Below are 11,170 nucleotides of genomic sequence, written 5' to 3' on the forward strand. Positions count from 1 at the left end.
GAATAGTTTGTTCAGCAAAGTTGTGGAAGATTCAAAAATATGAAACTTTGTTGAACAAATGAAAATCCTATCTTCTTTCGGTACAAAGTTATAAAGTATATTCAGGGTGGCCACTCTACCGGGAAAAACGGGAAAAGCGGGAAAAAGCCGGGAATTACAGATCACCGGGAAAAAATACGGGAAAACCGGGATATTAGGCTTCACACCGGGAAAATCATCCTCCTTCATGTCTGCCGTTTCATTTGTTCAACGGTTTCTGAGGATATGTCAACATGAAAACCTGTTTTTTTTTTTGCACGATGACCTAACTGGCATGATTATGCCGGTTAGGGGAAAGCTGGTTGTTAGTTTCTCAGCCAAAGTCGACAACGGCTTCGCAGCAAGATATGCGTCAAATAAAATCAGGCTAGGTCATGTGGATAAACTTACTGCTTCGTGACATATATTGTCAGATTTTTAAAGAAGTCAAATAGTAACCAGCGTCGCGGGAGGCGTATTGAAACTTCTTGTGAATGAGTGTTCGACATCGCATCGGATAGATTCCGGTCAAAAGTCAGATAGGACCGGAAACATCGAGTCTTGATTTTATTTCAAACCGGGCCGGAACGTACTTCTCGATTTTTGATATGATTTTAATCACAAGCAGCACATTTATATTGCGGATCACTTTAATGGCATTGGCAAGTGACATATTTCGAAGAGAATATATATCAATTGTGTTCGTCTGTCATGCTGCGGAAACTAGGTCAATATCTGCTGAAATTTCGTTTATAATATAAATAATCAAGACTTTATTATTTTCAACATTCTCCATATTAAGTGTTTCGCAGAAAAACAAAAAGTTTTTTTCATTCTGTGTTCGACCTTTGGATTTTGTTGGGGAAAGACGCCACCTTGAAGAGCTATTTGTTAAAGATTTTTCAGATTTTTTCTATATCAAAAACAAACGATAGTCAATAATATTTTTTTCAAATTGGTTATTCAGAGTGTCGATTCAATTCATTATACGGACCATGAGATAATTTATTATATATTCCATTGGCCCGAGCTCGAAAATTTTGTAAGTCCCAGAATCGAAGTTTTTCGAAAAAAAATGTTTGAAAGAACAGATCTCAACGTTTCGTGCATTATGCAAAATGCATCTTGACAGTTTCATGTGTATTTTTTCATTCGTCACTCTGAGGCTCTTCTTCTTAAAGTCCGCTTGAAATTTTGCCTGAGGACATTTTTCGAGAAGACAAAACCTCTATGCCCCAACTCCTAAATTTATCCCATGCATTTCATTGGCATCCTGATACAGGAGCACTGAATGCTCGAGAGTAGGTTGACAGAGAAGGAAGCAAGAAGGCGAAGATTGTCAACGATTTGGAGATAAAGAGGGCGAAAATTGTGCAACAGATGACTATGAAGGTACTCGCTAACGTCGACGAACAGCTAAAAACGATTAAGGAGAAATGTTCTTCATAGTTTTGTAACACTATTTTTGCAAGGCATAAATAAGCATGTAAAAATTGATTTTTTTCTCATATGTTTTAAAAATGAAACACCGGGAAATTTTATTAAATATCATCGGGAAAACCGGGAAATAACCGGGAAATCAAAAATTGATATTGAGTGGCCACCCTGTATATTACATGGAACTTACTTAAAAGTTAGTTTTTTTGTACTTAACTTTTGTTAGTTGCATTTTACACGAAAGTATTGTTCGGAGAAATTGTTGGGGCACACAAAACACCCATTTTTGCCAAAGGTCATATATCTCCTGGACTTTTATATCATATTTTAGCTTATTTTTTTGATAACCTCAAGAACGTATAGGTTAAAAAGGGGCAAGTGGAATCATGATATCAATACTTTTCCTTGAAGCTAAGCTGAAGTACTATAAACTCCTTTAGGTTCCATTTGTCCCAATCCACCTTACGGCGAGCATATGTTACAGAAGATTTTCATATATCCAAAATTCTAACTTTTTTGTGTTAAGAGATAGAGGAATTATTTTTTAAAGAAAAAAATATATCTACAACTTTGCCAAAGACACTATACCGATAAAATCAACCATGTTGGACCTGAAAATATTTGTTATTCGCAACAGATGGTGAGTAATCTTACCCCGGTGGTGGGCGATCTCACCCGCTGGTGGACGATCTTACCCCGTTGGTAGGCGGGCTTACCCCGCATGAAAAAAATCTGCAAATTTTCAATGCATTTTTAAAACTGAAAAAAAGCTGGAGAATAAACAAACATACTTCAGTTCTTATTTTTTAGACGCGGGTATTGAATAGAAGAGCCTCTTTCCAAAGCAAAAATTAAATTGCAGCCGCAAGGATTTTTTTCTATAAACAGAATTGCTTTAGAAGGCGGTCTGATAATTTCTTTCATATCAAAGAAATAAATCAAAGATATAAATATCTCTAATTTCTTTTCTCACTGCCGAAAAATGTAGATATTCTGATAGTTTATGTCCTTGGGTACGAAGGTACCACTCATAATCATATTGTAGGTCCCGAGCAGGTCGCTTGCCAAATCAGGTATTTTTCGGCAAACTTTGAAAGTTTGTGCTTCCTGACTTCCTCCGGAACATCAAACTTGCGCTGGGCAGTGTAGAATAGTAGCCCCGGAAGCTACTGGAAGTCTGTCTTGACGTAAGTCTTATCATCCATGATGAGACAATTAAACTTCGTCAGCATCTATATGTACTGTTTCCGGGCCCGTGACTTTCCCTTTATTTTATGATTTTTCTAGCCTTTGAACAAATATTAATTTTTGAGCTCTATCTGTCGGTAGTGGCACGTTCGCGAGTTATGGATTTTGCTAGTAAAGTGATATAAAATGGAAGTTATATGGCTCAGACCGTCCCCAAGTTGTGATCAGTTCGAAATCGCAGCATCTTTGTTGTTGACTAGAGGTTTCGCAGCACACACTGCCACACGGAACACTTAGATCATCAAACCTGATCATAATTATTTTAAAAAATTTTTTGCACTGAAAACTTATCATACTGTGATAATAAAAACAAATGATTGGAATTATCCTAATTTTTTGCATGGAGTAACCCACCTTGAAGTGATGGATGACATTTCTTATAATGAAATTAAAATTCAATCATAGTCGGGTCAAAATTCATCCAAATACTTGAATTTATCATGAAATGACTTTTCAGTACACATTTCAGTCGTTTGACAAAGTTGCATTTGGGTAACCAAGGCTACAACTATCCAAGAAGCGAAAAAATAAGAATTTCTTGATTATTTTCACATAGCGATAAAACACGAGACCGGAAGCATCCGGAAGGTTTTTCTTCACCAAATAGCCAAAAATATTAGCGCTTTCACGTAATATAAGCCGTTCAACCGGATTTTGCCGGAAACATAACTTATCCCATTTTGAGTTATCTTATAAAAACAAATGTTTTGGATTTTATTATATTGATTTTGACAAACACCTGGGTATTTGGAGAGACTAGCATACATGCTAAGTACACATTTCTGTTCGATTAACATTCTTTAACAATCTCCATCGTTGTTTAATTTAAAAATCACTTGTTTATCTTCGGAACGTTATATTTTAGCTTACGGTATCAAAGCGTCATTATCATGCACAAAAAACTGTTGAATTGCGGTCGGTTCAAACCTCTCGTAAAGACCGTAAACATAACTTTTGGATGTTGATGAGCTGTCAAGTGATCAAGTATACACCACACATCAAAATAAAACACTACAATACAAAGTTGATTTACTTTGAATTTTTCACTTATGATCAGGTTTTGAACGTATTTACTCCTATGCAGTGGTGGGCACCGCTAACCGAAAATTTAGCGACGCTAATCGCTAAGCCGCTAACCGGAAAATTTAGCTCGATAATCGCTAAACGCTAAACCCACATTAGCGGAACTTTCGCTAATCGCTAATCGCTAACTTTTCAATATGTAAATGGTCATATCGCTATATTTATTGCTCGTATTTTGTAAGATTTGGACCACTTTGATCTTTTTTGGTAAAACAAACGAAAACAAACAAATCGCTAAACCGCTAACTGAATTTTAGCGTCGCTAATTAGCGATTAGCGAATTAGCGAAATGGTGCCCACCACTGCTCCTATGTGCACCGTAGAAACGTTCTCACTCATCGAAGTGTGCTATGCTGTGTTTTTGACATCATAAAAAGATGTCCGAATATTTGATTATGTATTAATTGAGTCATAGGTTCGATATCCTCGCCTTCCTTTTTTGCAGTGTTTCATCATCAACCAGAATTAGTTCGAATCGCGTTATGATTTCCATGGAAGATAATATGAACTCATATGCGCGATTTGTTATTATGTCATTATGAACCCGGTGCTCGAGTTCAGCACATCGTTTACCAAAACGAATCCTGCCGCAAACTTTATTCCTTTTTTTTCAACATCCCAGTGATTTCTCGTGGAAGTACAGAGGTGTTCTCGGCTTCCAATAAAGCGAGTATCACGCCAACATATTTCTATACACACTCCTTCATTGATCTGCATTCGAATGCGGCCGGCGCTGGTACTGCTTAATAAAAAAGATTAAGGTCTTCAGTTTTTACACATTGAGGATGTATGTCAGTCCCAAGCATCATCCGTTGGTTCTCTGTGTAATTACATCTGATCTGGCAATAACGGAGTAGCAACCGCGGGTGGTCAATCATGCTCATGCTCATGCTCACATCCCAAACCGCAGTTTTGGGATTGTGCGTAAACGCTTTCACAACACGCGACATTGCTTTTCGGGTAACGACTTTTTTTCCAATTTTCGAAAAACTGTTAGTGATAGAAATATAATGTAAACAATACCCTTCAAACTACTTCTACCCAAATTTTCAAGACAAAATACCCAATGGGTAATTTCCCGTGATGCAATTTGATTTGACATCCTTTACATACACATCTACGCGAGTGCCCGCCGTGCACTTTCCGGAAAGTCTTAGTATCGTCGGCAACAATATTTTGTCTCTCTTTCGGCGGCAACCCGGCTGTGCTTCGGGCTCGGTACGGCGCTTCGATGTGACTTCGTAGGAACAAATGCAATCAATATCAAACGTGCACGGATTACACACGGCACGGACACAGCACGGAAGCAGTGGGAATAGCGCTTTTCTGGGAAAACCTTTAACAAATTCGTTTACAGTGGCTGAATCGACCGTGCATGAGATTTCCATGACCGTATAACTATTGTTCGGTGGATCAGGTGACGTGACGAGTCGTAGTGGAACTTACAACCAAATGCTAACATTGGGAAGGTGTTAAGAACAATTCTATTCAATCTCAAAACGTTGGGCAATTGTCAAGTGCAAATTAAAGAGGAGTGCCAAAATAACTCGGGATGCTGTAGCCATAAAGAGATCGTGGATTAAAATAATTGCTATCGGTTGACGAACAGAGAGTCCAAACTTTGACGATGGGTTTCTGAAAAAAATACGAAATTTCATCGAGACTGTAACGGATCATTTTTTTATTATTTTTTCTGAATAAATAAATATAACTAGTTTTGTCATTCTGGATTCTTAATAAATCTAGATTTATCACGATACAGTAATTCTGAAAAATGAAATTATTTAACTTTATGTGTTATATTTGAGTTGGACAAAACGGTATAAATCGTTAAGAATACGATATTCACATGAGAAATGTGTGTTAGAGAGTCAATTCTACATTCATACAGGCATATAGAATCGTTAACAAAAGAAAAGGGTACTGCTTATATCCACATAATCAAACAATTCTATTGACAATTGACAACACATACATTCATAGATCCTTCAAAACCTGTCTATATCAAGCTCGCGCACGCACATCTGAAATTAAAACCATTTTAAATAAATACAGTGAAATTGCCCTCTATGTAGCAAGGATTAAATTTCATTTCAATCTGTGTACGTGTTAAGGCCACCTATAGGCACGTTCTGTTTACTACTTAACCATCATCAGAGCTATTTCAGGCAGGAACGAATTTCCGGACAGCAACTCTATACAAAAAACACGTGATCCAAAAAGATTTATTTTGCTGCACAGTTTCGACGTAAAGCCCATCCAGCCAACATGTGGCATATGGGAAGCTCTTGGGTATATGAAATAACATCCCAAAGCAAACAGACAAAGACAAACCGATACGGTTTCCAAATCCCATTTTCTGTCAACCCGATTTAGATTTTGTTCAACGCAAGTGCTCAACGAACCGAATCAGAACGCGTAACACCGGGCCCTTGTAATTAGTTCATGAACGAACGTTAAGTCAAGACTCCTTAAGACTAACTGAGAACCCGCACAGGAAGTCGTTAATGCTTGTAATGTTATCTACAGCAGTGCGGTACTTTAGTTCCATCGAATGGTAACACTGGTCACTTGAACAGAAGCGCAACGATAGGAAAATTTCCTGCAGACAGATATTAGTAACTTAACTGAAGTGTGTTCTGGAAAATACCTTGGATGCTGTGAGATGGTGTTGCAGTGCAATCAGACCGGTCTATCTCTTGGATCATCGATTGCATGCACTATTACAGCTTTATTCCATGCTAAACAAAAAGATGCAATCTAAATAAACTCTCCTGTATGTGTTCAGAATAAGTCTTGAACTATATTCTTTCACTTATTATTTAGAACAAGAACCGCGATGGCTTGCGTTATTCTGTTTATTTGACATAAACTTCACGGCTAGATGCTAGCGTACTGGATAATTACGGGGTTAGCGCTACGATCCCACTGTTACTAACAGTCTCTTCCGAGCCGGGATTCGAACATACGCTGACTCAGACCAGCATCGTACCTCGAGAGCAACTGAGCGTTTCTGGTTGAACAATAAAACTGTAGATTTAGGTATGTGCAACAAAAATCGTAAAGTTACAATTAGCATCCTTTATGCATATTATAGAAATTTCAATGCCATTCATTTATTACACAGTACATGTGCACCAAATAGTCTGGTAGCACTTGCCATCTAAAAATAGCGTCATACTTCTAAGCTATTAACGAATAACCTCTTTTGTCTCTGACATCGGTTCACATATGCACATATGCATGTTTACCATGGTATTATTTATTTTTGTTTTCTGCCCTATGCACGGAGCTCTCTCGTTAGGAAAAACCAATTAAAGTTAATTTTTATTTACGAACCGTACGACGGTAATAACGTAAATGCATTTGGGTATAATATGCTGCCATTCCTCCTGCTACATCGAAGATAGATTATCTACATTGTTTTCTATAGGAAAAGAAAAAAAAAAGCTGTCATCCACTGCCTTTTATACGAATTGAGTTCTGGTGATGTAAAACTAATTATTTAACCAGAAATATTGAAGTATTTCTTCAAACTGTATATGGAACCTGATGTCATTTGTACTGGTTCATGAAGTTCGAAAATTAATATTCGAGCAAAAAAAAACAAATTAGAGTGTTATCAGTATCAGAATAGCTTGCCACCGAAATGAACAGAAACAGGCTTTACATCCTATATTTCACCATCGCAAAAACTTTCATCGCTCATTAGGAATCATAAAACAAAATCAAAAGTAGATGCCACCCACGAGATATACAGAATCTCTCGGCTTGAAAAACAAAGCCCACATTATTCATCACTACCACGCGTTCCCAGCCCCATCGTTAAAATCGAAAAATTCTTGTTCAGCCACCGCAACAATTTCATCAGGAAGTCACTCCGCTTAGTCTAAGGGTGAGAGACATGTGAGACATGAAGACATTATGCACATTGAAATATTTTCACTAAATAAAAACAAAGACCCAGGTTTGGACGAATAAAAAACACGAAGGCGGCAATAAAGTTGCGCCGGCTTCTTGGGTTAATTTTCGAGTTTTTTTTTCATTCGACCTGTTACGTTGTTATATATTTGCTGTCCAAATCCACTTGCTGACAATAGAAATTCCTCTCCTATTATTTCCCACGACAGTCCGGCGGCATTCGGTTGACCGCTTCTTGAGCCAGTTTTGCGTAGGATTCACCACTCCATTCTACAGTTGCTAACAGCTGTCCGCACAGGCTGCCACTATGCATTATACTATAGTCCAATTTAAATGAACATTTCAAAAAGGTGGCTGCGAGTTAGCACCTACGCATCTCGCATTCCACTAACAAATTAATCGGTAAACGAAAAAAACGGAAAATAAAACTCGACTGGTAACTTAAAATACTTATGAATTTGTTTGTTAAATTAATGGGAACCAATACGGCCACCAACCATTTTTAAAGAAGTATGTGTATACTAAGAAGAACATCGTACGCATGAAATGACGTCTGAACTAAAAAGGTAGGAGTCTACCGTAGGACAAAAAATGTGTTTTTAAAAAAAATACATCGGGAAAATATCTCAATAAAATGATAAAACTCATGAAATGTAGTCGTCTCCGGTGTGTCTGGATTTTCCAAAGAAAGCCTAAAATATTACAAAAATCCAGTGAATAGTTACACAGCAGAGTTTATAAGTAAGTTATTCAAGAAACGGTTTTTTTTTCAGTTTGACAGGTTTAGTGCATCGGATTTGATTTTGCTCTAATTCACTTAAAAATGGAAAACTCAGATGTTTTTGAAAAATCTAGTAAATATTAAAGGTTTTACAAAACAAACAAAAGTTGGTTGACGGGGCAAGATAAATTAAAAACCAAGTGTAGAAATGAAATACAGTAAGGTCTTTTTTTACACGAGGGATGCGTTTCAAATTTGTATGGGATCGCGTAAAAAAAAAGACTTTTTTGAGTGGCGAATATAACGAAGAAAACCGTTTTAAAATGTTTGAAACTCGTTTGAATATGATAGTGGTCAATCTACAGACCAAAATTCAATATATTAAATTTCCAGTATTCACATAAAAATTGTGATTTTTTTTGGAAACTTATATATGGTAGCTAGTGGTCTGAAACGGAAAACGTGATTGAAATGAGGTTGATATCTTGTACCGTTTTTGAGTAATTAAGAAAAGCAAATCGCGTAAAAAAACGTGTAAAAAAGACCTTACTGTATTAAATCACAGCGTTATGTTATCAGTATTATGAAAAACTACGAGGCTAAGAGAATCGCAAACATTCCTTTTACTAAGTAACTGATTGTGGAAATAGTGTCCAAACATTTAATATTTCGACTGTATTATACAGAATCGATTTTTCACTGTCAATGTTTCTTAGAACTTACCTTTGCATAGCCTTTTTTCGATGTTACCAAATTTGGTACCGGTTGACTGATGGTCATGCTGTTCCTGCTAAACGTTTTCGGCATTCGTTAAAGTCGTAATATCAGCCCACATGTAACCGAACGGATCGTCGTAGCAAAACAGCCATCATTATATCGTCAGCGTCGAGCCATGTGTTTCCAGCAGCAAGTTCACGGTCAGTTCAAAAGAAGACAGGCACCGAAAAGATGAGGCGCCCCGAGAAGGAAACAAACGATATTGTGTGATGAATTACATTATATTATTATTATGGTATATAATGTATTTAAAAGTGTTTCGATTGGTCTTTCAATAAATGCCTGGATAGTGGATATATTTGTCCCTATCCCTATCAACGATAAAAAAATGAATTTCTCAAGTGTTTTATCGAGTGGGCGCAGAGCTGTCCATAATAATTGGTCTTCATTCACGATTATCAGGCACTGAAATAAATCTATAGCATAGTCTATTTCTCGTTCTTGTGATTGACACTTACCTAAACGTGTAGGTTGCACATCCAGTAGAAATGCCATCGCTACTACCAGAATCACTTAATTCTATCATTATGAAAAAAATATCAATATGAACAGCACGTATTTATTGTGTCATGAAACCGATAAATACAATCGCATCAGATTTACCGGTTCACCGTCAAAACTGATATGTTTCAATACTGAACACCCACCGAAACATAAGCTACAAACAAATCTATCATTAGGATCTTTCTCTTTCACGGTTTAATAACAACACAACAAAACTCATCGAATGTTTACCGAACACCGTCTTACAACTAACAGCAATAAACAGCAACGTCTCTCACGTTTAGAATCGCGCCGGGTCGTACATCAATCCAAGGAGAAGCACCAATAAAAACTGCCGCAGTTGCATAAACCGCTGGAGGTTGATACTCTCTTTTCCTGGACCGACCAAGCAAGCGACCATTTGGCCAGGCCAGGCCTGGCAGGAGAGTTCAATGGTTCATATCTTATTCAAGAAACTGTTTATTACTGTTACCTGTGCATACAGTATGTCTACCGTAATCTGTTGTCACTTTGTCCTTCTTATTCATTATTCAATAATTCGTCAAAAGTTACCTAGAATATCGGTTAATGTATATCACCACTACGTACATGATATCGGTGCAAATCAAGCAGGTTGCGTGTACTTCCTAAGAAACCATGTCATCTGGCAACGCGAGCCTGCCACGCCACAACACCAGCATGCAGGCTAATGCAGATGCACTCGATTCAATCCGAGAGACGACGACGCATCAAGAAACTGTCCACCAGTCTGCCGCCTGTACATTTACAGGTCGTCTGCATCACAGAACAACAGCGTCGCTTGTCATAGTAAGTTCCCAAGGTGCTACTCTGCAGTGGTCGCGCAGTCGCAACCTCATGCAGCGGGTGTGTTGATACTGCAAACGGGTTATAAGAGTAACACATTTATAATAATAGCTGATATGACAGGCCTTGTTTCGCTGCAAGTAGGTACCTGCATGTACTTGTTGCCGATATTTTAAACCGTGGAAAAGCAGACGGTAATGAGTATGCAAGAGCAACACAATTATGTACGTTCAACAGATGTTTCGTGAACAATGACATCTGCTCTAGCCAAAAAGATGATATCTTACGCATACCGCAAAATAGAAAGAGATTGCAATTGCAAAATGAATTGAGATCTTGAATTGTATAGCTGGAATGTTTAATGTTGAATGCTGGTAATGATCCAATTTCTGTGATCAAAACAATCTGTTCATTTTAGCCACCATTTGCACAAAAACATATCGGCAATTTGAAATTCACTGCTTTGATTGCACTTCAATTGGGATAGGGAACCTATTTTAAGCAGCTTATGCAGCCTCCTGTGTATTGAGAGGAGTTACCACATAAAAATACAAACATAAGTATTACAACTCGTTCACTGCCTAAAAAGCATAAGAGTCCCATATGACTTTTAGGCAAATTCAAGTTTATTCCGTCATTGTATCTAATTTTGTTCAT

The 11,170-nt window shown here is 37.5% G+C and overlaps 1 protein-coding gene across 2 annotated transcripts in view; it reads right to left on the bottom strand.

The window, feature by feature from the left end:
- Positions 1-10,028, bottom strand: part of LOC129730696 (TNF receptor-associated factor 4) — a 79,758-nt gene extending 69,730 nt beyond the window's left edge. Inside the window, exons 1-2 of one of the 2 annotated variants that reach the window (XM_055690228.1) lie at positions 9,664-10,028; positions 9,152-9,215 (exon numbers count right to left, since the gene is read on the bottom strand). In XM_055690228.1, coding sequence (XP_055546203.1) covers positions 9,152-9,215; positions 9,664-9,731 — 132 coding nt within the window. In that variant the 5' untranslated portion in view covers positions 9,732-10,028. Of the gene's footprint in view, positions 1-9,151; positions 9,219-9,663 lie in introns of both variants that reach the window. The other variant, XM_055690227.1, reaches the window with a different exon arrangement.
- Positions 10,029-11,170: the final 1,142 nt, after the last annotated feature.

The sequence above is a fragment of the Wyeomyia smithii genome, chromosome 3 (genome assembly GCF_029784165.1).
Source record: "Wyeomyia smithii strain HCP4-BCI-WySm-NY-G18 chromosome 3, ASM2978416v1, whole genome shotgun sequence".
Lineage (NCBI taxonomy): Eukaryota > Metazoa > Arthropoda > Insecta > Diptera > Culicidae > Wyeomyia > Wyeomyia smithii.